General features: G+C 46.4%; 1 protein-coding gene across 1 annotated transcript; it reads left to right on the top strand.

Moving 5' to 3' along the window:
- Positions 1-2,143: 2,143 nt before the first annotated feature.
- Positions 2,144-19,357, top strand: LOC102445042 (interferon-induced very large GTPase 1-like). The gene is made up of 2 exons (XM_075923207.2): positions 2,144-2,243; positions 11,090-19,357. The coding sequence occupies exons 1-2, from the start codon at positions 2,222-2,224 to the stop codon at positions 18,397-18,399; spliced, it is 7,332 nt and encodes a 2,443-aa protein (XP_075779322.2). The 5' UTR covers positions 2,144-2,221; the 3' UTR covers positions 18,400-19,357.
- The last annotated feature ends 7,241 nt before the right edge of the window (positions 19,358-26,598 follow it).

Here is a 26,598-nt window from a genome sequence, read left to right as displayed (position 1 = left end):
CTGATAAGAAGACTCCCTGTTTCTGCTCTCCCCGTTTGTTCTAAACTCCCTGTTTATGTTCTCCTTTGGCCATAACAAACTGTCTCCTTATTGCCCAGTACCTGTCTTTTGGGCTGATAAGAAATTGCTGATGCATTATGAATTGCTTAAGGCCATGATGTATAGTTGGCCAGGTGTGCATGGGTATTAGAGGTTCTAACTGATAAAGGGGGGTTGGCTGCTTGGGCGAATAGTCTATGATGCGACGGAACTGTCTATATAAGCCTACCTGTAAATGAAATCGGGGCTGGTTCTCTTTGGAGACGGGCCGCTCTCTATTGTTGTGTGCACCATTCAATAAAGAGCTTGTGATTGGATCTTGCTGGTGTTGCCTGTCTCTTTGCGGTCAGACAACGAACAGAGGCCGTCCGGGTTCGAGTCCCCGACACCCTGGCTTCCCCCTTCCAGCTCCCTCCTCCCAGGTTTCCATCTCCCCTCTCCCACCCTCTCTCTTCCCCTCTCCCACCTCCTTTCCCCAGTCTCCCCAGAGGTTGAACTCCCCCACCCCAGTTTTGTTCAATAAAGAGAGTTTCTATTTTTGAACACACGTGTCCTTTATTTTTTACATCAGAAAGGGGGGCTAGGGAGGGGTAAGTGGAAGGAGGTGAGGGAGGAATGGGGTACGAGCCCCCGATGGGGAGGACTGGGGTGGGTCTGTGGGCTCCTTGGGGTGGAAGCTCTCCTGCAGGGCCTCCTGGATCCTGACAGCCCCCCATTTGACCCCCCCGGTTGGCAGCCTGCGGCAAGTGCAGCCGGGCTGATGGCCGAATGCTGTGATGTGCCGAGTGTGGGCACTCAGGGCACTCCAAGACAGGACTGCTTTGCTTTCCCTCATCGAGGTAGACTAGCAAGCGGGGAACCCTGAGAACTGTCTGTCCGGGGTGGGGGTCGGGTCCCTTTAAGCACAGCCCTCAGCTAGCCTGAGACAGCATCTCCACGCTCTAAGTCCTACTCTGATGCCCTGCCGGCACTGCTTCTGGCCAGCCTTGACTTCGGTTCAGGGTCCACTCACTGTGGACATGCTAGTTCGAATTAGCAAAATGCTAATTCAAATTAGTTTTTAGGTCTAGATGCACTAGTTCAAATTAGCTTAGTTCGAATTAACTATTTCGAATTAAGTTAGTTTGAATTAGTGCTGTAGTGTAGACATATCCTAACAGATTTATTGGAGCATAAACTTTTGTGGGCAAAGATCCACTTCTTCCAATAAATCTGTTACTCTAACAGAATGTTAGAAATCATTAAGAAAGAGATAGAGAATAAGACAGATAATATCTTATTGCCTCTCTATAAATCCATGGTATGCCCACATCTTGAATACTTCATGCAAATATGGTCACTTCATCTCAAAAAGATATATTGGCATTGGAAACGGTTTAGAAAAGGGCAACAAAAATGATTAGTGGCCTGAAATGGGTCCCATATGAAGTGAGACTAAAAAGATGGAGACATTTCAGTTTAGAAAAGAGGAGACTAAGGGGTGATAGGAAAGAGGTCTATAAAATCATGACTGGCGTGGAAAAAGTAAATAAGGAAATGTTATTTACTTGTTCCCATACTACAAGAACTAGGGGTCACCAAATGAAAGGAAAAGGCAGTAGGTTTAAAACAAAGAAAAGGAAGTTCTTCTTCATGCAATGAACAGTCAATCTGTGGAACTCCTTGCCAGAGGATGTGGTGAAGACTAGGACTATAACAAGGTTCAAAAAAGATCTAGATAGTTTCATGGAGGTTAGGTCCATCAATGGCTATTAGCCAGGAAGGGCAGGAATGGTGTTCCTAGCCTCTGTTTCTCTGGGAATGGGTGACAGTGGAGGGATCACGTGAGGATTCCCTGTTATGTTCCCTCCTGGGGCACCTGGCATTGGCCACTGTGGGCAGACAGGACCCTGGCTGGATGGACCTTTGGTCTGACCCCATCTGGCCACTCTTATGTTCCTATGACCCCTACTGAAATCTCCAGACAGCATTGGAAAACAATTGACTTCTTATAGGAAACCTTCGCCTTTGTGGAGAATGGGTGCAGTGGGGAGTGGCTGGTTTCTATACAACACCAGAGCAGAAACCAGCTGATCAGAGGAAGGCACGTCAGGCAGAATGAAAGTGAACGTAAACAGGCTAGGCTGCAGAAAGCCAGTGGGAACAGGGGACGGAGGAGGGAGATGCAAAACATTGGAGAAGGATGGAGCAGTCTTCTGAAGCCGGTATTTTCCCGTGGGGTTGGGTGGGAGGGTTTTCTCGTGCCTATGTCTGTGTGATCTCTGTTTGTCCTTTGCTCTGCTGGGTTACACTGGATGCCGGGGAGGGATCCTGGGACCCTCCTGCTGCAGTTTAGGCCTGAGAACAAAGGCTAGTGAGATGCAATGAAGAAGTCAGGGCTCCCAGTGAGGAAGAGTGGAGCAAAAGTGGGTATGGGCCCAGGAGCCGGCTCAGGAAGAGGGAGGGATGCTGGGGCGGGCTGGGAGAGTTGGGGGGGTGGGGTAGTGGAGTTCAGGAGCAGCCTGAGGGCAGTAATGTGTTGGGGAAAGATGCCAGGGGCAGGCTGGCAGGGCTGAGGGGAGAGGTCCTGGGCTGACAGGCAGTAAATACGTCCAGCAGCTGTATGGGCCGTGGGGCAGAGCTGAGAGCAGGTTATAGGGGCTAAGGGGAAGGAAGTAGTTCTGGAGTGTGGGGGAGGACAGGAGGAGAGTCCTAACAAGCTAATTTGGCACCTAAGGCACGGGAGAGGTGCTGACGTGGCACGAGGCATGAGCAAAGACAGCGTTGTAGCTTTCTTTTCTACGCTTTCTCAGCTATGCGCCCGAGGTAAGTGCCTCACTCGCCTCGCCCTTGTTATGGCCCTGGGGGAAACCACAGGAGCAGTGGAGATAATGGAGGAATCCTAGTTCAAGCCTGTGAATGGAGAATAAATACGGGGCTCAGGTTCTGGAGCAGGGTGGGGTTGTTAATCTGGGAGCTCAGGGTTCAGGTCTGCAGGGTCTTTGCCATTGGTTTCCATGGAAGTAGGCTTTGTATCCCAGCCTCATGAATATACCAGTAGAGATATTATCGACCACATGACCAGGACAGGGATAGGGACTATGAAATGCGAAGGGAGATTAGAGAGGTTATCAAAATAAAAAACTATAATAATAGTGGGAGATGTCAACTATCCCCATATTGACTGGGTACACGTCACCTCAGGATGGGAGGTAGAGATAAATTTCTTGATACCTTAAATGACTGCTTCTTGGAGCAGCTGGGTCTGGAATCTATAAGAGGAGAAGCTATTCTTGATTTAGTCCTAAGTGGAGCGCAGGATTAGGTCCAAGTGCTAACTATAACTGGACCTCTTAGAAATTGTGACCATAATGTAATAAAATATAACATCCCTGTGGAGGGAAAAACACTTCAGCAGCCCAACAATGTGGCATTTCATTTCAGAAAGGGGAACTACACAAAAACTCACAAGGTTAGTTAAACAGAAATGAAAAGGTTCAGTGACAAAAGTAAAATCTCAGCAAGGTGCATGGAAACTTTTCAAAGACTCCATAATAGAGACCCAACTTCAATATACACCACAAATTAAAAAACATAGTAAGAGAACCCAAAAGTGCCACTGTGGCTTAACAACCAAGTAAAAGCAGCAGTGAGAGATAAAAAGACGTCCCTTAAAAAGTGGAAGTCAAATCTCAGTGAGGAAAATTGAAAGGATCATAAACCTGTCAAATTAAGTGTAAAAATATATATAGTAGCCCAATGTCTGTGACTCCCTAATGCTGAAGCATTAGGAAGTCACCTCTGGGGGGCGCTGTTGCCTCACGCCATGGCGCTGGGCCGACTTCTGGGCCCAGCGCCACAGCAGGAGGGGAAGGGGGGTAGGGCGGTGACATACACGACCAGGGGCCAGGACCTTGAGCCACTGTCACGCCGCATGTCACTGCCCCACCCCCCTTCACTTCCCGCAGTGGCGCTGGGCCAACTTCTGGGGCGCTCAGCTGGGTCACCATGGGGGAGCAAGTGGCAGAAGCAGCCATTTGGGCTCCCCAGAGGCAGCCCAGCTGAGTGTCCCAGAAGTCGGCCCAGCGTCACGGCGGGAGGCAAAGGAGGGCAGGGCGGGGACATACATGGCCAGGCCCTGCTCCCTGGCTGTGAACGTCACCGCCCCGCCCCCCTTCGCCTCCCGCCATGATGCTGGGCTGACTTCTGCACCCGCTCAGAGGAGAGCGGAGAGAGAGTGAGAGGCAGGAGGAGAAAGAGAGTGTGAAAGCAGGAGTGGGAGAAAAGAAATAGAGAGATGGAGAAAGAGGCAGGAGGCGGAAGAGAGAGGGGGGGGGGGTATTTTGCAGCCTAATTCGAAATAGGGCTGCAAATGTAGGCATTTGAAATTGCAAATCAAGCCCAGGATTTAAATATCCCGCGCTTGATTTGCATCTTCCCGGCCGGGTGCCAATTTTTGAAATTGACAAGCTCGGAAAAACTGTTTGTGTCTACATGTGGCAGTGAAACAGGTATTCAACATAAAGGCCTATTTCGAAATACCTGTTATTCCTCCTGCAATGAGGTTTAACAGGTATTTCGAAATAGGTCTTTATTTCGAACGCCCATTTCATTGCCGCATGTAGGAGCGGGCAGTTATTCTGGGCTTGTCAATTTCAAAAAGTGGCGCCCAGCCGGGAAGATGCAAATCAAGCACAGGATATTTAGATCCCGGGCTTGATTTGCAATTTCGAATGCCTACATTTGCAGCCCTATTTCGAATTAGGCTGCAAGTGTAGACATACCCAAAGAGATGGAGCGAGAGAGGCTCAGGAGAGAAGAGCAAAATAGAAATGGAATAGGATGTGGAGGAGAGACCTGAAAATCCCATCTTAGGGCGGGCTAATTGGCTAGTCATATAAGAAAAGCCCAAAGAAGTTTGAAGAAAAGCTAGCTAAAACCTCAAAAAGTAATAGCAAAATGGTTTTTAAACACATCAGAAGCAGGAAGCTGGCTGAACAGCCAGTGGGGCCCATGGATGACTGAGATGCTAAAGGAGCCCTCAAAGATGATAAAGTCATTGCGGAGAAGGTAAATGAATTATTTCCTTCAGTCTTCACTGCTTAGGGTATTGGGAAGATTCCCAGACCTGAGCCATTCTTTTTAGGTGACAAATCTGAGGAATTGTCCCAGATTGAGGTCTCATTAGAGGAGGTCTCATAACAAAACAATAAACTGAACAAGTCACCGGGACCAGATGACATTTACCCAAGAGTTGTGAAAGAACTCAAATGGGAAATTGTGGAACTAACAACTGTGGTTTGTAACCTATTGTTTAAATTAGCTATCTTCCAGTGATTCGGTACAGAAGCTAATATGATGCCAATATTTAGAAAGGGTTCTATAGGTGATCCTGGCAATTACAGACAAGTAAGTCTAACGTCAGTTCCAGGCAAACTAGTTGAAACAATAGTAGAGAATACAATTTTCAGACATAGATGAACATAATTTGTTGGGGAAAAGTCAACATGGTTTCTGTAAAGGAAAATCATGCCTCGCTAATCTACTAGAGTTGTTTGAGGGGGTCAACAAACATGTGGACAAGGGTGATCCAGTGGATATAGTGTACTTAGATTTCCAGAAAACCTTTGACAAGATCCCTCAGCAAAGACTTCTAAGTAAAATAAGTTGTCATGAGATAAGTGGAAAGATCCTCTCATTGATTGATAATTGGATAAAAGACACTGGTAAATTCTTCTTTGGACGTTAACATAACAATTAGCTGGCAGAAGCACTGAATATAATTCCTCTATAAAAGAAAGAATGTAAGAACATAAGAGCAGCCATACTGGTCAGACCAAAGGTCCATCCAGCCCAGTATTCTGTCTGCCCACAGTGGTCAATACCTGATGTCTCAGAGGGAGGGATCACAACAGCTAATCCTCATGTGATCCCTCCTGTCACCCACCTCCAGAAAAACAGAGAATAGGGACACCATTGCTACCCATCCTGGCTAGTAGCTACTGATGGACCTAACCTCCAGAAATCTATCCAGCTCTTTTTTGAACCCCTTTAAAGTTCTAGCCTTCACCACATCCTCTTGCAAGGAGTTCCACAGGTTGACTGTGTGCTGAGTGAAGAAAAACTTCATTTGTTTTAAACTTGCTACCTATTAATTTCATTTGGTGACCCCTAGTACTTATAGACTGTGTCTAGACTTGCCAGTTTTTCTGGAAAATCAGCCGGTTTTCCGTCAAAACTTGCCAGCTGTCTACACTGGCCGCTTGAATTTCCGCAAAAGCACTGACGATCTCATGTAAGATTGTCAGTGTTCTTGCGGAAATACTATGCTGCTCCCGTTCGGGAAAAAGTCCTTTTGCACAAAACTTTTGCTCGAAAGGGCCAGTGTAGACAGCTCAGATTTGTTTTTCGCTAAAATGACGATCGGGGCTTTTTTGCAGAAAAGCGTGTCTAGATTGGCATGGACGCTTTTCCACAAAAAGTGCTTTTGTGGAAAAGCGTCCGTGCCACTCTAGATGCTCTGTTCTGCAAATGCTTTTAATTGAAAACTTTTCCGTTAAAAGCATTTCCGGAAAATCATGCCAATCTAGACGTAGTCATATTGTGGGAATAAGTAAATCATTTTTCCTTATTCACTTTTTCCACACCAGTCATGGTTTTCTAGACCTCTATCATATCCCCCCTCAGTCTCCTCTTTTCTAAGCTGAAAAGTCCCCGTCTCTTTAATCTCTCTTCATATGGGACCTGTTCCAAACCCCTCATCATGTTTGTTGCCCTTTTCTGAACCTTTTCCAATGCCAAGAGATCTTTTCTGAGATGAGGTGACTACATCAGTTCGCAATATTCAAGATGTGAGTGTCGCATGGCTTTATATAGAGGCAAAAAGATATTCTCTGTCTTATTCTCTATCCCTTTTTTGATGATTCCTAACATCCTGTTTGCTGTTTTGACTGCCGCTGCACACTGCGTGGACATCTTCAGAGAACGATCCACAATGACTCCAAGACCTTTCTCTTCAGTAGTTGTAGCCAAATTAGTCCCCTTCATATTGTATGTATAGTTGGGATTATTTTTTTCCAATTTTTTACATTTATCAACATTAAATTTCATATGTCATTTGGTTGCCCAGTCACTGAATTTGGGGAGATCTTTTTGAAGTTCTTCACAGTCTGCTTTGGTCTCAACTATCTTGAGCAGTTTGGTATCATCTGCAGATTTTGCCACCTCACTGTTTACCCCTTTCTCTAGATATTTTATAAATAACGTGAATAAGATTTGTCCTAGGACAGATCCTTGAGGGACCCCACCAGTTACCTCTCTCCACTTTGAAAATTTACCTTTTATTCTTACCCTTGGTTTCCTGTCTTTTAACCAGTTCTCAATCCATGAAAGGACCTTCCCTCTTATCCCATGACGACTTACTTTGCTTAAGAGCCTTTGGTGAGGGACCTTGTCAAAGGCTTTCTGGAAATCTAAGTGGACTCTAGCCACTGGATCCCCCTTGTTCACATGTTTGTTGACCCCCTCAGAGAACTCCAGCAGATTAGTAAGGCAGGATTGCCCTTAGAAAAACCATGTTGACTTTCCCCCCAAAATTATATTCATCCATGTGTCTGACAATTTTATTCTTTACTATAGTTTCAATTTAAGAAACTTAAATAAATTTTGGAGCCACTCAGCTCTAATACTAGCACATTCTGACATCTTGTGGTAGGTCACTGAAGGGACGCTGGTTAGCCATAACATTTTAATGTCTATTCTTACTTCGTTACCAACTCTGGGAGGAGAGAGAGAGAGAGAGAGAGAGAGAGAGAGAGAGAGAGAGAGAGAGAATCAGGACTCCTGGGCTCTGTCTTAGCTATTAAAGCGGAGGGGGATCTCATGCGTGACACCAAGGAGCAGATACATTTCAGCTCTATATAAGACCATCAGAATGACCAGACTGGGTCAGACCAATGATCCTTCCAGCCCCATATCCTGTCTTCCAACAGTGGCCTATGCCAGGTGCTTCAGAAGGAATAAAGAGAAGAGACAATCATCATGCTCCATCCCCTGTCACCTATTTTGTTGGTTTTAAATCTGCTGCCTATAAATTAAATTGGGTCAGTTTCTTGTGTTATATTAGTGAAGGAATCAATACCATTTCCTTGTTCTATTTCTCCATGCCATCCTTGATTTCCTAGACCTCTAGGCTGTATCTAGACTGGCAAGTTTTTTCGCAAAATCATCTGCTTTTGCGGCAAAGCTTGCCAGCTGTCTACACTGGCTGCTTGAATTTCCACAAAAGCACTGACGATCTCATGTAAAATCATCAGTGCTTTTCCGGAAATACTATGCTGCTCCCGTTCGGGCAAAAGTCTTTTTCCAAAAGACTTTTGCGCAAAAGGGCCAGTTTAGCAGCATAGTATTGTTTTCTGCAAAAAAGCCCCGATCGTGAAAAAGGCGATCGGGGCTTTTTTGCGGAAAACCGCGTCTAGATTAATCACGGACACTTTTCCGCAAAAAGTGCTTTTGCGGAAAAGCATCCTGCCAATCTAGACGCGCTTTTCCGAAAATGCTTTTAACGGAAAACTTTTCCGTTAAAAGCATTTTTGGAAATTCATGCCAGTGTAGACATAGCCCTAACGTATCCCCTGCCCTTTAGTCATTTTTTTCCAAGCTGAAAAGTCCCAGTCTTGTTAATCTCTCCTCATATGGAAGCTATTCCTTGCCCCTCCTCCTTTCTGTTGCCTTTTCTGTACCCTTTCCAAATCTAGTAGATCATTTTTAGAAGTGGTGACCAGATCTGCATTCAAGATGTGGGCGTACACTGACTTCAGACAGAGGCAATATGGTATTTTGTCTTATTATCTATTCCTTTCCGAATTCTTCCCAATATTCAGTTAGCTTTTTTGGTTTTAGACTGATGCTACTCATTCAGCAGATGTTTTCAGGGAACTAGCCACAAGGATTCCCAGATTTCTTTCCTGAGTGGTAACGGTTATTTGAGACCCCATCATTTTTGTATGGATAGTCGGGATTATATTTTCCCTTGTGCATTATTTTGCACTTGTCAACACTGAATTCCATCTGCCTTTGTGTTGCTCAGTCCCCCAGTTTTGTGAGATCCCTTTGTAGCGCTCAGCAGTCAGCTTTGGATTAGTCCCCATTCACCCCCTTTTCAAGAACATTTTTGAGAAGTTTAACAGCAGTGATCCAAATGCAGATCTGTGCAGCAGAACACTCATACCTACTCTCCCTCCCCCCCCCAACTTTTAAGTGGAGGTCGCAGAAATGTTTTGATGATGATCTAATGACCCTTCAATGAATAGAATGCCCAGCTTTTTGTTATTCTTAATCACCTGCTGTCACGGCTCATAGGTGGTGCCCACTGTGGTGGCACGTCGTGGTCCCCGCCTCCTGCACCCCCGGAGTGGCACGAACAGACTCCACCAGCCGGTAGACTAGAGGGAGTTTATTGCTTCTCCAGGATACAGCACAGCACAGATGTAATCTGGTTACAGGAACTGGGGCTAGGAGGCCTCAGTGCCCCCCTTGAGATGGGGGGTGGCTGGGCCCTACAATCCCAGCCCTCTCCCTAGCTCCTTCTCTCCTGCTTCCCAGACCGAAACTAAAGACCGGCCCTTCCAGCCCTGCCCCCAGCCAGGGGCAGCATTCCACCTTCCTTTGTTCCTCTCCGTGGGAGGTAACTGGTCAAACAGGTTAACTCCCTGTCCCATCAGCTACCCAGCTGGTCTGTGGTACAGACAGTAACCAGTGGGGGTCACCCACAGCCCAAGCCTAGCAACCATCAAGGTACCCACACTACGTCACACCCACACTTGGCCCCTCAGCTCCTGGGCAGACCACCCCCCCCCCCGTCCCATCCTGTGTGGCTTCCCCTTCTTGGCAAGCCCACTCCACTCCAATGGCAGTGAGACACCCCCTTCTCAGGGAGTCCACTCCAGTGCGGCAACCCTCTCTTGGGGGGCCCACTCTCACCTGGGGGGTCTGCCCCTCCGCCTCCAGCAGGGTGCATCTCAGGACCTTCAGCCGCCTGTCTCCACTATGAGCCCCTTCGGAGGGTCCCCTTCCTCTGGACGCCCGGGGCCTCCCCTCCCAGAGGAAACAGCGCCCCCTTGTTCTTTAGACCTGAGCCACTATCAGCCAGCACAGAACAGGAGGGTTTATTGAGCTTTGAACAGCAACAGATCCCTCAGGCCAGTCAGGGATGCACGAAGGGGCAGACCCATCCCCCACACTCCCAGGTAACAGGAAGCAGAGAAACATGGCTGGGAGCTGGGGGAGCAGAGCAGAATGGCGACAGCTTTCTCTGCTTCCCGCTGCCACCCCTGGTGAGTGAGGGGGCGACCCCTGCTGCCAGCACTGGGTCCTGCACCAGTCGTCCCCCAGGTCACACCCCTTGACGGAGGGGTTTGGAGGAACAGGCGCTTCTCTGGTTGGCAGAGGCTGGGAATGGGCAACAGGGGAGGGATCACTGTTCTGTTCCCTCCATCTGGGGCACCTGGCATTGACCACGGTGGGGAGACAGGACCCTGGGAAAGATGGACCCTTGGTCTGACCCCGTCTGGCCACTCGTGTTTTTATACAAGTTATTTTAGCAGTTATATAGCAAATATACATTTATCTGGATTCTTAATTTTCACATTTCTTCGTTATATTAGAAAAACAGTGAATGATGCATTTCTTATTTCTGAGATGCTTTAGTTTTTTTACGTCAAACTGAATTTTAATGAAAATGTACTAAACTGATTCCAGGTGCTATGAAAAACTAGGCAGCAAACATACAGCATAATATTAATTAATTTAAATGATTTTCATAACTTGCACTAAGATTAGGCATTAATACGTTCTGTAATAATTTCAAATGCACTTAGTTTTAAAAAGTCCTTAATTTTGTAAAATGTAATTAAAATCATAATTTCTTATCCACCCTGGCTGTAGCTAGGTGCCTCAGTGTATCACATATATACACACTGTATATTACATACATAATGCTGGAATGCAGAGGCAGGAAGGGTGGGACATCTTCATGAAAGTCCTGATATTGTTTGTCTGCTCCATTTCACAGCTGTGTCTATGGGAGAGGAAAGCCCCAGGCATTCCGCGGAGGGAGATGCTGCAAAGGACGATCTAGCCAAGCGACTGGAAGCCGTGGGTCTGAGTGCAGAGTACTGGCTGCCTAAACTGCACACACAGCTGGGCGTTACCTCTGCCCAAGCCTTGAAACACCTGCGGTCTGAAGACTGCGTGAAGTTAGAACGTGACATACGACATGAGTGGGAAAAGCAGGCGCTCCGAGAACTATGCAGTACAGACAGCAAGGCAACAATGCAGCAGCAGAAGGGGGAGCACATGGAGATGCTGAAGAGCCAGGAGCTGAGAAAGCTGACACTGCAGGAGATAAAACTGATGCAGGAGAAAGCTGTGAAGAAGAAAGAGGAGGAGCTGCAGCAACCGATGGACGTAGCCCCCCAGTATTGGGCTCCATCTCAGAAGTCGCTGCGAGAGGTGGTGGAGAATGCGCACAAGCAGTTAGACCTCTTCGAGCAGTCGATGTCCCAGAGTGAGACTCTCCCTGACAGGGAAGTTGTGAGACGGGCGTCGGGGGGGCTGGCCCTGCAGGGCATTTACAAAACCAGCCAGCTTGCAAGGATGGTGGAGAAGCGCGAGCAGCTCCTGGAGCTCCCAGACGGGTTGGAGCTCTTCGGCCCACAGCAAGGGCCCTTGTCTGAGATGAAGGAGTTTTCATCGGCCGCAGCAGAGTCCACGTTCACACGGACCATGGAAACGCTGGGCTACAGCCTGAGCCTCGCAGCCAAGGCTGGGTTTGGGGGGGTTAGTGTGGAAACCAGCACCAACTACAGCAGCTCTTCAGAGTCGGAAGACACCCACAGGTCCCGCTCTGAGCGCACCTACCCCTGCACCACCAAGTACAGCTACATCCCCCTGGCCTCCTGCTACTTCCCCAAGCACCGGCTCCAACTGTCCAGCGCCGCGCTGCAGGAGTTAAAAGAGATCGAGCAGCTTTTGAGTCTCACCCCAGAGCCCGACAAGCTCCCCCTGCTGAAGAGCCGGGCCGGGAATTTCTTCAAGCGATTCGGGTCTCACGTGAACCAGGGCCCGCTTCACCTAGGCGGGATATTCTGGTGGAAAGCAGCATCGCAGGGATTCTGGGCAGAGCAGCTGGACAAGGTAAAGAAACGAGCATCTGACGCGCTGAGCTCTTACATCGGGGCTCGGTACAGCAGCTTTGACAGGGGCATCGCAGCCGGTGTCACTGCATCCAAGTCAGACTCTGAAGAATCATTTCAGGGCACAGACAGAAAACAACATCAAAGAGAGATTCAGCTGCGTGTGACCAAGACGGGCGGCCCCCCTGGAGTGGAGTCACTTGAGGCATGGAAATCTGGGCTGCTGGCCAGTAACAAAACCTGGTCTGTGATTGACAGAGGCTCTCAGCTGACTCCAGTGTGGGACATAATCCTGGCCAATCACAGACAAGATTTTAAAGATGTTTATCAAATGGGCAGCAGCCTCACAAGGGCCTATGAAGCCCTAACAAACCTAAGTGCCAGCCCATTGGCTGGGGAGGGAACCGTCAGAGCAGTGGAAGAGGCCAGATCCTTCCTAGAGGAAATGAAAACCTGGGCAGTCACAGGGGATGAAGGGCAGCTAGTGACGCTGCTCAAGTTCAAAGAGAAGCTGAATGAAAAGACAAGAAGCCCGAGTATGTGGATCGACATTTGCCTCTCAGACAAGAGGCTTCAAGATTTCCTGGAACGTACAGTTTCACGGTGCAGAGAGTCACCTGTCCCAAATGAGAGGTACATCAGATCTGTGCTGTACTGCCTTCTGGATCCTTACATCTATTCCGTTCAGAATTTCCCCAAATCTTCTTTCGTTATGCAATGGATTTTCCCGTCAGCAGCAGAACAAGCAGATCAGAGCTCCAGCCCCAGCTCTGAGCTTACAGATTTCACTCAAGTTTTACAGCAAATGGAAAGTGACATCAGGGATGTTACCAGTATCTCTTTGAATTCTCCAGCAGCAGAGCATGAAACAAAGAGAAAAGCTACTCTGACTCTCAGCTTATCCATCTATTCATTACTGCAGGCTCTAAGACAGAGAGCCGAGACCGACATAGAACTGTTACTACTCTCAATTGTAGCCAGCGCAGGCTACCGTGTGGACAGTCACACTTTTCAGTATCTCCTCAGATGCTCAGAAATTAACTTCCTGATAAAAGAAATGCAAACAGCATATGGGACATATTTGACCCTAAGGGATCAGGGTGTTTCCAGAGCTCAGGCTTTCTTGCTGCTGACAGGTCTAACGTCAGCAGCTAAAAATCAAGTGATGGCCCCCAAAGAGAAGAGGAAACGTTTGAATTTTATTAAAGATCACATGGGCAACTTGCTGTCAGAGGAAGTTACTTTTGTCCTTAAAAAGCACAAAAAGCTCACTGATTGGAAAGCACTGGAAAGAGATTTGAAATCCCTTGTAAATGGAACATTTGAAGCCACAAATGATGATCAGCAGAAGGAATATATTAAAAAAGAACTAGAAAATGTTTTTCAAGAGAGTAAGCTGGTAAATTCAGCAGTGTCAACCAGTGACGAAGTACAATCCACAGGCACTAAGACAAAGGAATTTCCTCAAACTGCAGGATTTCAAAAATTAATCAAGCAACTTAATCTTGAAAGTTACTATCCAAATAAAATGGGGATGGCAGACTTCCAGAAAATTCGCAAAACATCTTTACATGACCGCTACCCCAGCAATGAAAGTGAGCTGCCATTTTATATTTTGGATAAGCTGCTGATGCTGGACTATCGGGCAAGAAGTTACATATGCAAGAATGACAGTAAAACAGAACAAGACATGGCCAAGACACCGAATACCAGTGATGATGTGAACGAACCCTTAGATGATCTAGATGGATTTTTTAATGATGATGATGATGATGAATCTAATGAAATTGCTGAAAGTAATGGGGATCAGGTGCACCCTATGGATGTCCAGATGGCAATTTTTCTCTGTGCAGATGATTTCATGAGGCAATATATTTCAACAAAGCTCGCTTTATGTCAATTTGCTCTCCCACTTTTGGTGCCAGATCCACATTCTCCACAAATAGAACTTCCTCTTTGGTCCTTTTGCCAAGTTAACAAGAAATGGCAGAGTCCTCAGGAATCACAAAGCAACTCTGGAATTAGGAAATGTGAAGATAAATTGATATATCAGGCAGATATACCACTGGTGTCCTTCATAAGATTTGGTGCGTCATCTTTTTCTAAATCTCAGCTCTTAAATACACTGCTGAGTAAGCAAAAACATAATATTTTTTTCCATCGTCACTGTAGAGGCAGTATTAAAAACTGCCTCTTGATGGAAGGTGTTGTAGAGATCACCTGGTACTGTCCAGGTGGAAAGGATGATGACAGTTTTGAGAACTGCATCGCGTTCACCAATCTTCATGGAGATGCAAGAGAACATGAGCGACAAGTCACATTTTTACAGGAAATAGCCTCTGTCAGCGTGGTTCTCTTGTCAGAGGATGATCGAAATGAAAAGGGCAAGAAGGTTTTAAAAGACCTCGTAAAATCTCCCAAACCTCTCATCTTTCTCTGTACTGACAAAGAGCGAACACCAGTTAACAAGACTAGAAATCGAGTAAAAATAGCTGTAAAGAACCAGAATGAGGCACGATTAATGGATGCACTGACCACTGCTATTAAAAGTGCCATGGAAATTTCGAATATTTCTTGTAGCCTTGGTAAATGTGCAAACATTGCACGAGAGCATGGATTCCACATTGATGAAGACAAAAGAGAATGCAAGGACGGCAAAGAACTGGCACAAACAGTGACAGGTTATCTGAAACAGAAAGGTATTTTAGATGTTAAGGAGGAATTATTACCTCTCCAAGGAAAATTGTGGCATGAGTGGTGTAAGATGGATAAAAAGCATGGCTATTTGCAGGACAATGGGAGCATGAGCATAGAACAGCAGCTAAGCCAAATAAAATCAGAAAAGCATGCAATACGAAAGGATCAGTTACAGAAAGCATTTCCCCTGAAGGAACTAATGAGATCAGTGCTTTCAACTCTCAATTTATCTTCCCACAAAACTAAAGTTTACTTTTTACAGTGGCTGCAAATATTTATAGCTGATCTGTCTTCTGATCGTCTTCCAGAGCTTCATGAAAAATACCATGAGTTGTGGTCACAAGACCAAAGAAGAAAAAATAATGACTTGCAAAAACAATTAGAAGAATTATCACGTAAAATAAATGAATCTACTTTTGGTCTTGAGCATCTTTTGAGAGAGGTGGGTCAGATTTATGAAGCTCTGGATGCACTACCTGGACAGGATGTATGCCATCTTAAACTGCCGCAGGTTGTAGCTGATTTGATGGTTTCAGGGTATCCTATCGAGCTGCTGGATGGTGACACTTCTTATGTGCCATTGAAATGGATCGGAGCCATCTTTGACAAGTTAATTGAGAAGCTCGGAGACAAAAAGGTGTTTGTTCTTTCTGTGCTTGGCATCCAAAGCACTGGGAAATCAACCCTCCTGAACGCCATGTTTGGCCTCCAGTTTAAAGTCAGTGCAGGGAAGTGCACCAGGGGAGCCTTCATGCAGCTAGTTAAGGTGGATGATGAACTCAGAGAAGAGCTGAACTTTGACTTTGTGGTGGTTATTGACACTGAAGGACTTCGGGCCATAGAGCTAGAAAACAGATCAGCACTCAGTCATGACAATGAGCTAGCCACTTTTGTCATTGGTCTGGGCAACATGACTCTGATCAATATCTTTGGCGAGAACCCTTCAGAAATGCAAGATATCCTGCAGATCGCTGTCCAGGCATTTCTGAGGATGAAGCAAGTCAAGCTCTCCCCAAGCTGCTTGTTCGTGCACCAGAATGTTGGTGACATAACCGCAAAAGAACAGAATATGGGAGGACGAAGATGCCTTCAGGAAAAGTTAGATGAAATGGCCGTTACTGCAGCCCAGCAAGAATCCTGTGATGTAACCTGCTTTAGTGACGTTATCCGATTTGATGTGAACACTCACATCCATTATTTTCCTCACCTCTGGGAAGGGGACCCACCCATGGCACCTCCCAACCCCAGCTACAGCCAAAGTGTGCAGGAACTAAAGCGCCAGATTCTCATGACTGCCAAGGAAAAATCTGAACATAGATTTCTAAGTCTGTCGGACTTAAAAACGCGTACTCAAGACCTGTGGGCGGCTTTGTTAAATGAGAACTTTGTATTCAGTTTTAAAAATACTCTGGAGATTGAAGTGTACACCAGACTGGAAAACAACTACAGCAAATGGACCTGGGAACTGAGACGTTTCATGCTTGGTCTGCAGAACAAGCTGAACATCCAAATTCAGAATGGAATAATCGCCAAAATAGATAGAGCAGATATTGAGAAAAGAGTTCAAGAAAAATATGATGCTACTGAAAAGGATCTAGAAAGTTATTTTAGTGAGGATAAGTACTGTGACATACTGATTCAGTGGAAAGCAAATATTAAAAGTAGAATGAACTTTTTCAGACAAGATCTGATTGACAGCATCTGTAGAAAAGGCCAAGAACAGATTGATCTGAAGAATCGTCAAAACAGTTTTGAACAAAAGAAATCAACCTATAAAGATGAGTTGCTAAGAAAAAGCAAAGAGTTGGCCCGAGATTTCAGAGATAAGGAATTGAGTGAAAGTAATCTTAGAACTCAGTTTATACTTATGTGGAACGACTGGATTACTGACGTGTCCTCTGCTGCCCATCGTGTGGATGAGCCCAATATCCATCTTGACATGGAAACTTTCCTTCTGGGTCATTTTCCATCAGAAAAAGATATACAGAACAGGATTAGAGCATCCTCTGAATGGACTGATTTTCCTGTGGACTTTTCTGAGCATGGGAAGAAATCACGGAATCGTCTGAAGAAGACTGATAAAAGTGATGTTCAGAAAATGACGGACTCACTAAAGGAGCATATCTGTGAACACATTGAGACCAAAGCAAGAGAGATAATGAATTACAGCTCCAGTTACTTTCATGAAATAGTGGACTTAATAAGCAAGAAGATAGAATCTGATCCAAAGAAAGTACATTTTACATTAACACCTTCATACAAAGTGGATATATCTCTATATTTTTGCCAAATGGCCTCAAGAAAGTTTAGCGAAACACTCAAAGCATTCCAGGAGTCAAATAATCCAGCCAGATATCTTGAAAGTAAGAGAGAGGAGTTCTTTAGCTCTTTCAAAATTGCCTGCCAAGGAGCAACATCCACTGCAACTTTTGCAGATATTTTATGCAGTAATCTGAAATGTGCTATCCATGACGCAGTGTACGACAAGACTGCCATTGACATTGCAAATGAGATGAAATCGAACCATCCAGTCTTCAATGGCAATAGGAGCAAACTGGAAATGTTCATGCTACTTTATCTTTTAGTTCAACAGCAGTTTGAAAGATACCAAGAGTACATTTACAACCCACATTACTATATGCAGGATTTTATCAGACGAGCTGTTGATAGATATTGCTTTGATAAAAAAAATCCAAAATTGAAAAAATTCTTAAATTCAAATCTTGATTCTTTCCAAGCTCTCGTTCTTTCAGCAGTTCATGAATCAACAAAAGTTGTTAAAGACAAACATGGCAATGTAGCCTTGTGGTTGGATGAATTTTGTACCAGGCTTGGAGATGATTTGTGCCTTCCCAGAAGCAGTCTGCAAAGCATCGAACATCAAGAGATAACGGACATACAATTTCTGAAAGAAGTGGTGAGTGAGTCACTGATTACTGTCTTAGAACAGCTGAAACAAACATTCTCTGAGATTGATTTGGACCCATTTCCCTCAAAACCTCATGAAATCCTATTTGAGCAGTTCCGTGGGTGTTTGAAGCAATGTCCCTTTTGCAAGGCTGTCTGCACAAACACAATTCCTGGTCACGATGGAGACCACAGCATTGATTTCCATCATCCCCAGGCCGTGACTGGCATCCAGTGGAAAGGAACAAATCATCTAGTCACTGACATTTGCTCCAGTCTTGCAGGAAGTGACTCCAAAATAGTCCTTGGTGAAAAAACAATTCCATTCAAAAATTATCGAGATATAGGACCTGACTTTGCAAATTGGAACATCAAACCAGATACCTCAGAACTGTCTTATTGGAAATGGTTTGTCAGTCATTTCAGATCTGACTTAGAAAATACCTATGCTGGCAAATTTGAAGGCAAGGGGGCAATCCCAACAGAATGGGAAAATTTAGACAAGAATGATGTGGCCAAGGATATATTAGGCTTAATTTTTGATGATAAAAATCTATTGGCTGACACAAATTTTTGTTTTTAAATGAGTATGAAAGAAAGACTGCAATCCGTACTGTTTGAATAACTTTAGGAAGGAACTTTTTCAATCAAAATTAAAGTGAAGTGTGTGTGAAATGTTTGTCATATTTTACTTTAAAAAAAACAATATTTCTTGTAGGACTTGAGGGAGAAATTCTTCCCAAACTTCCCAAAATATTTTATATTTCAAGGACTCTTGCAAAGAGAAGCACTATAAAAAGTAATCTTGTGCCATTCTCTTTCTTATTAACAATACAATTCACCATTTCCATCATGCTTTTTTCCACTTGGAGAAGCCACTCCCAGAAATGAATTCAAATGCAGCGAGTCTTATTTGGTAGCAACAATTTCAAGAAGTGTTAAAATATTTATGACATTGTGTGAGAAAGGGAGGGACTACTTCTTCAACATACAGAGAAAATCAGGTACTGGCAAAACACTGCAAACGTGGAGAGGGCTGGGAGCTAGATCCAAAGACAACAAGACGTGTGAAGTGAGCTCATTGAAAAGAAGATTGGACACAGAGACACCTTGGGAGCCAAGCAGCAGGTGCCTGAAGGACCCTCTTTGAAGCAGCATTAAAACAGGTGTCACAAGCATCTCGCTGCATGGGAGGCATCTTGCAGGGGGACCCCAGTTTTTCATCTTGTCAACATGGGAGTATCGACCCGGATCAGCAGAAACCCGGCTCCGCCCTTCCCCCACTTAGGCAGTGCAGATAGGGGGAGCAACTATTGGTAGCAACCCGACAGAGTGTGCTTGTGTGTATGTGTGTGAGTGCATGAGTGTAGTGTATCATATGCATATGATGAAGTATTGATTGATCTATGTATGCTCAATAAATGTGGCGTGTTGCCTTATGCCCCTTAAAAGATCCCGGCTGCTTCTTTTAAGCGCAACACAGGAGGGTTCTCTGAATGGTCTCACTCCTCTTGCTGGTCTTTGCTTTGGGTGTTGAAGGACAATGGCACCCAGTGACTGACTGGTGTGAGTGGAGTTACACCAGGAGTGGAGCTGGCTGCTTTGTGCACCTCCACTACAGCCAGATCTGTGTAAGCTGCACTAAATCCAACCCACCTACACCTGCTTTCTGAGCAGTGGCCAACCACCCTGGTAGTGAATGGAACAGGGGCCTGAGCTGGTTTCGCTACAATAACATGCCCCTGACCAGCCACTGCTGCCAGTGAACGTGTAAACCTCACAGTCTGGTTGCAGGCAGTTCCCTGCTGCGAAGAAGGCTGTGGCTGCGAGGGCAGCGGATCCTGCCCCTTGAAATTCTCCCCTGGCACTGGGTAGGCACGAGCCCTCGGCACCGTTTATGCTCCATCTCAATTTGTCACCCTGTTGAGCTGTATCTGCATCACCCCACGGCTCTAGAAATACCATCAGGTAATCCCTGGCTGAAGGAAAAGCCGCATGGGTGGGAGGTGCAGAGCTGTGCCTGAGGCTGGCGTCTCTACCCTCCACCCAGCTGATCAATGCATAGGGCACCCCCCTATGGCGAGAGGGGAGAATGGCATTTGTACCAATATGCTTCTGCTCTTCTCTTTGCCCGGCACAGTCCACATGGTTCAGAGGTGGCTCTTCTCCCCTGGTAGGGGATCCTCCCTCCTTTGGCTGTGGACCAGACAGTCATTCTTCCCTTCCAACAGGCACCCTGCTGAGAGAATAGGTAGCTGCACAGCAATGCACTCAAGACCTGCCAAATGGATTAGTGCTGCTCCCAACACGGTTCTGGGGTTTGCTTCATAATCTGTTCTAGAATCAAAGTTTTAATTCAAAGCAAACATCCGCCTCTGATTTACATGGCTGGAAAAAACGCCACTTTGAAATGTGACCCTCATGTAGCCAACGCAGGGATATCTTCTCGAGTCTGGAGCTAGCTTCAAACTGTAACGCTGACAGGGATGAGCTGCTGTGTTCATCAATTGAACGTTAACTCTGAGACCTTCTGCATCAGTCACTGTTTCTTCTGATCAAAGCAGATCAGAAGGAAAAGGACAATCCTGTTATGCAGGTTTCCACAGTCACAGCATGTGGCATCTCATGTTTGGCTTTATGTGTGGACAGGGGCTGGGAGTGTCCTGTAACCCCACCCCGACCCTCACCCCTGCTGAAACGCGCAGCACCTGCATGTCAGAACTGAAGGGCAGGCAGGGCTGTGGCAACAGGAATGCTCAGGTCTGAGGGAAGGTCGGGGATCAGGGGCTATGTGAAGGCAGGAGCCGGCTGAGATAGCAACCGGGTACCCAGGCAGCAATAGGCTGAGTGGAAGAAGGAGTTATTCTATGTGACGAGAAAGCTGGGTGCGCTGTCAGAGCAGGGACTGGAGCCCCAAGGGAGCTATGGTGGAGAAGGAAGGGGCAACACTGGCTGCTGGTGATTTTCCCTGGGAGCAGAGAGGGCGTTTCCAACAGAGCCTGTCTGTCCCTTTGGGAGTCTCATTAGAACCCTGCTCCAGGTGTCAGCCTCAGAGATGCTAGTCCTGGTGGGTCCCAGGACCCTCAGGTTCAGGCTCCCAGCCTGGGTGTGTTATGTTCTGGCAGGGTGCAGGTTCCCTAGGGACAGAGGTTTCCACTGTTCCTGTTCCAAGTGAGCAGCACGAGTTCAGTCCCCGGGGCTGTCCAGAAAGTCAGGGCTCCCATAAGAATATAAGAACGGCCGTACTGGGTCAGACCAAAGGTCCATCTAGCCCAGTATCCTGGGACAGCTACCTCTGCCTCAGCCGTCTCCACATGGATATTCTTCACAATGGGTTCTACCAGGGAGAGCCACGTGGTTGGCAAGGGGAATATTCTACTTCTTGTTGCCTGCTTTCATGCTGCTCACCAAGCACGGTGCAACCTCCTGCTCCTGGCCAGACAATGTCTGTTTAAACCTTCTATACAAGTTCATCTATCAGAGAAGGGATAAGAGCCTGTCGATGCAGCCCTCAAAGTGCTATAGCTTCTCTGAGCACGGTGGCTGCAGGGAATGCCAGACACTACAAAAAAGGACACTAGGCCGGGGGTTTTGAAATAAATAGAAAAACTTAATGTTAACAAATCTCCGGGACCAGATGGCATTCATCCAAGGGTTATAAAAGAACTCAAATGGGAAATTGCTGAACTATTATCTGTGGTTTGTAACCTATCCTTTAAATCGGCTTCCGTACCTAATGACTGGAAGGTAGCCAACGTGACACCAATATTTAAAAAGGGTTCTAGAGGCGATCCAGGCAACTACAGACTGGTAAGTCTAACTTCAGTACCGGGCAAATTAGTCGAAACAATAATAAAGAATAAAATTGTGAAGCATGTAGAAGAACATACTTTGTTGGACAAAAGTCAACATGGTTTCTATAAAGGGAAATCCTGTCTTACTAATCTATTAGAGTTCTTTGAAGGGGTTAACAAACATGCGGATAAGGGGGATCCAGTAGATATAGTATACTTGGATTTTCAGAAAGCCTTTGACAAGGTCCCTCACCAAAGGCTCTTGTGTAAATTACATGGCCATGGAATAAGAAGGAAGGTTCTTTCTTGGATTGAGAACTAGTTAAAAGACAGGAAACAAAGGGTAGGAATAAATGGTAAATTTTCAGAATGGAGAGGGGTAACTAGTGGTGTCCCCCAAGGGTCAGTCCTGTTCAACTTATTCATAAATGATCTGGAGAAAGGGGTAAGCAGTGAGGTGGTAAAGTTTGCGGATGATACCAAACTGTTTAGGATAGTCAAGACAGAAGCAGACTGTGAGGGACTCCAAACTGAGTGATTGAGCAACAAAATGGCAAATGAAATTTAATGTGGATAACTGTAAAGTAATGCACATCGGGAAAAATAACCCCAACTATACGTACAGTATGATGGGGGCTAATTTGGCTACGACAAATCAGGAAAGAGATATTGGCGTTATAGTGGAGTTCTCTGAAAACTTCCACACAGAGTGCAGCAATGGTCAAAAAGGCAAATAGGATGCTAGGAATTATTAAGAAAGGGATAGAAAATAAGACCCAGAATATCTTACTGCCCCTGTATAAAACTATGGTACACCCACATCTTGAATACTGTGTACAGATGTGGTCTCCTCACCTCAAAAAAGATATTTTGGCCTTGGAAAGGGTTCAGAAAAGGGCAACTAAAATGATTAGGGATTTGGAATGGGTGCCATATGAGGAGAGGTTAAAGCAACTGAGACTTTTCAGTTTAGAAAAGAGGAGACTGAGGGGGATATGATAGAGGTCTATAAAATCATGAGTGGTGTGGAGAGGGCCAATAAAGAAAAGTTATTTATTAGTTCCCTAAATAGAAGAACTAGAGGACACCAAATGAAATTAATGGGTAGCAGGTTTAAAACTAATAAAAGAAAGTTCTTCTTTACACAGCATGTAGTCAACCTGTGGAACTCCTTGCCAGAGGAGGCTGTGAAGGCTAGGACTATAATAGAGTTTAAAGAGAAGCTAGATAATTTCATGGAGGTTAGGTCCATAAAAGGCTATTAGCCAGGGGATAAAATGGTGTCCTTGGCCTTTGTTTGTCAGAGGCCGGAGAGGGATGGTAGGAGACAAATCGTTTGATCATTGTCTTCGGTCCACCCTCTCTGGGGCACCTGGTGCTGGCCACTGTCGGCAGACAGGCTACTGGGCTAGATGGACCTTTGGTCTGACCCAGTACGGCCATTCTTATGTTCTTACGTTCTAATAGATGTCCTGACCCCTGACGGCCAGAGTCAGAGAGGATCCCTTAATTCAGGATTGTAGGGCCTGATAGCCCGAACCACTGGGTGCTCCTGGTTGTAGGGCAGTAAGGCCTAATGGCCAGACTCAGTGAGTCAGAGTTTTCATAGAATCGTAGAATACTAGGACTGGAAGGGACCTTTAGAGGTCATTGTGTCCAGTCCCCTGCTCTCATGCAGGACCAAATACTGTCTGGACCATCCCTGATAGACATTTATCTAACCTACTCTTAAATAGCTTCCTGGGCAATTTATTCCAGTGTTTGACCACCCTGACAGTTAGGAACTTTTTCCTAATGTCCAACCTAAACCTCCTTTGCTGCAATTTAAGCCCATTGCTTCTTGTTCTATTCCCAGAGGCCAAGATGAACAAGTTTTCTCCCTCCTCAGGACACCCTTTTAGATACCTGAAAACTGCTATCATTGCTCTTGCTGCACAGCTGTTACCACCTAGCTCCTGAGTGAGAGGTCTGCCCATTAGGACTTAAGACCTTTCAGCTGCAGGTGTTGCCTGCAGCCATTACCAGGGGCAGCCTTAAAGCCAGAAGGCCGCGCCAGCAGTGGGCTTCTGCTGGTGGGCTGCCCCGAAGGGGGCTGCCCTTTTGGGGTAGCCCTTTGGGGGCAGACCGCAGGCAAGGGTGTGTGCTGTGATGGTAGATTGTAATTGTGTGTGCTGGTGAGAGCAGTACACTTGGTTGTGTGGTGGCCTATTCAGTCCCTGGTGAAAGCAGGGAGAGCAGGCGAGGGTTCTTGGTGAGAGGACGTTCCCTTTAGCAACCCAAACTGAAGGTGTGTGTTTGTTCTGTTACCCCCCCACTCTCCCCACCATCACCAATATATGGTTAGGTACAGATGGGGTGCCTAAGGAAAAGGGCTCAGATGGCATCGTAGCAGTTGTGACAGGTAGGGGAAGATATGGAAGTAAGAGCCAGACTGGCCAGCCAAGGGAAATGACGTTTAGACAGTTATGTGCTATTCCTTTTTCCGGTCCTATTCCCAGCCTTAAAAATTTTGGGACCTTTAATACCGGGCCATCAGCCCCGAGGATGCTGTTGCTGAATGCCAGGTCAGTATCTCAGAAGACAATTGTCATCCACGAATTAATTCTGAATGAAGAGGCTGACCTGGCATGTATCACTGAGACCTGGCTGAGAGTGGAGGGAAGCATCAACCTTTCCCAATTGTGCCTGGTTGGGTTCTTGGTACAGCATCAGCCGCGGCTCAATGGTCAGAGAGGTGGGGTAGCAATTGTCTATCGAGATACTATTTCACTGGCTAGGGTTGTGGTCCAACAAAGTGTCAAATTCGAGTGTCTGTACTTGACGTTGGGTGGCCAGGATAGGTTGGGTATGCTGCTTGTGTACCGCCCACCTCGCTCTACGGCAGATGCTCTGCTCGAGCTGGCCAACGTGGTCTCGGACATGGCATTGAGGACGCCGAGGCTTTTGGTCTTGGGGGACTTTAATATCCACACCGAGACTGTTCTGTCTGATCCAGCCCAAGATTTTATGAATACCATGACCACCCTAGGATTATCCCAAGAAATAACTGACCCAATACATGTTGCAGGTCATACACTCGATTTGGTTTTTTGGACTAAGGGTGATAGAGTTCTTGGGATAAGGGATGTGGCTACACTCCCTTTGTCATGGACTGATCACCACCTGGTCAAGTTTAGACTATCTGCTGACCTTCCCCTCCACAGAGGCGGAGGACCAATTAAGATGATCCGCCCTCGGAGGCTGATGGATCTGGAGGGATTTCTGAGGTCTCTGAAGGATTGTTCAGCCATTATGGCAAATGGTCCTGTAGATACCCTAGTTGATACATGGAACACCGAGGTAGCCCGTGTGGATAAATCTCTGTAATATTATACTTTGTATTAAGATCTTGTCCTTTTAGATATATCTTTAAGTGTTCTTATAGAATCTCTGTAACATTTCTCCTATAACTTTGCATTAAGATATATAGATCTTGTATGATAAAAAAATGTCTTTTGAGCTCTCCCCTTTCCTTGATTGTCCTGTTGAAATGAATGAGGTGTGAATGGAGACTGAAACGTGAGCACCTCCAGCAGCAGTTGCAAGGAGGAGAAGATCTGGGAGCCAGATCCAAGACAATATCTGTAAAGTGAGCTCATTAAGAAGACTGGACATACAGATGCCTCAGGAGTCAAGCAGCAAGTGCCTGCGCTTGGAAGAACTCTTTGAAGCAGCCTTAAGAAAGGTGAGGTGATGACTAATTGGCTGCATGGGGGGGGGGGGAATAGGAGGCATCCTGCAGAGGGACCCCAGGTTTTCGTCTTGTCAACATGGAAGCATCGATCTGGTTCCGCAGAAGCCTGGCTCCACCCCTCCCCCATCTAACTCATCTGGCCAGTGCAGTTAGGGGGAACAACTTTTGGTAACAACAAGATGAAGTGTGCTTGTGTGTGTGAGAGTGCATGAGTGTGATGTATCATATGCATGAGAAATATTGATCTATGTATGTTCAATAAATATGGCAGGTTGCCTTATCCCCCTGAAAAAGATCCCGGGTGCTTCTTTTAAGCACAACACCCAGGCAGTTGATATGATTGCTCCTAAGCGCCCTCTTTAGACCAGTTGAGCCACTTAGAGTATTTGCGCGAAATCATGCCAGTCTAGACACAGCCTCTGAGTACGGTTATCCAGCCAGTTATGCACCCACCTTATAGTAGCCCCATCTAAGTTGTATTTGCCTAATTTATTAATAAGAATATCATAGAAGATTGTATCAAACGCCTCACTAAAGTCTAGGTATACCCCATCCACCGCTTCTCCCTTATTCACAAGACTCAATATCCTATCAAAGAAAGCTATCAGATTGGTTTGACATGATTTGTTGTTTACAAATCCATGCTGGCTGTTCCCTATCACCTTGCCACCTTCCAAGTGTTTGCATATGATTTCCTTAGTTACCTGCTCCATTATCTTCCTTGGCACAGAAGTTAAACTGACCGGTCTGTAGTTTCCTGGGTTGTTTTTATTTCCCTTTTTATAGATGGGCACTAGAGTTGCCCTTTTCCAGTCCTCTGGAATCTCCCCTGTCTCCCATGATTTTCCAAAGATGATAGCTAGAGGCTCAGATACCTCCTCTCTCAGCTCCTTGAGTATTCTAGGATGCATTTCTAGGTTTTCGGGGGGGCTGCCAGACTGAAATGCCGTTTCCTGCCACTTCTGCCAAGGAGCCGAGCTGGCGGCGGCGGAGACGACGTTTCCGGGCTCCAGTGTCCCGCAGAGGCGATGGCGGGGCTGTTCGGCGGGTAGGAGCGGTGCTTCCCCTTCCGGTGCTCTCGGGGGCGGGTTGGCCCGAGGCCCCGCTCGTCTCCCCTCAGCGAGGCGCAAACCCGCCAGCGCCCGCCTGCCCCAGCCCCTGGGCCTGCCGAGCGCCCGCGGCTCCTCGTGCTTCCCGCGCCCGGGCCTCGCCCCTCGCAGACGGGCGCAGCCCCGCATGGGGAGGGGGGGGGGGC

The sequence above is a fragment of the Pelodiscus sinensis genome, chromosome 3 (assembly GCF_052426305.1).
Source record: "Pelodiscus sinensis isolate ZL-2025 chromosome 3, ASM5242630v1, whole genome shotgun sequence".
NCBI classification, from domain to species: Eukaryota; Metazoa; Chordata; order Testudines; family Trionychidae; genus Pelodiscus; species Pelodiscus sinensis.
This window is presented reverse-complemented; position numbering and strand designations above follow the sequence as displayed.

Bases quoted from the DNA above. Each gene is read 5' to 3' on its own strand.
- LOC102445042 (XM_075923207.2), top strand. From the start codon at position 2,222: ATGGAGCAGTCTTCTGAAGCCG. The intron at 2,244-11,089 runs GTATTTTCCCGT...TCCATTTCACAG, and splicing joins GGAGCAGTCTTCTGAAGCCG to CTGTGTCTATGGGAGAGGAA.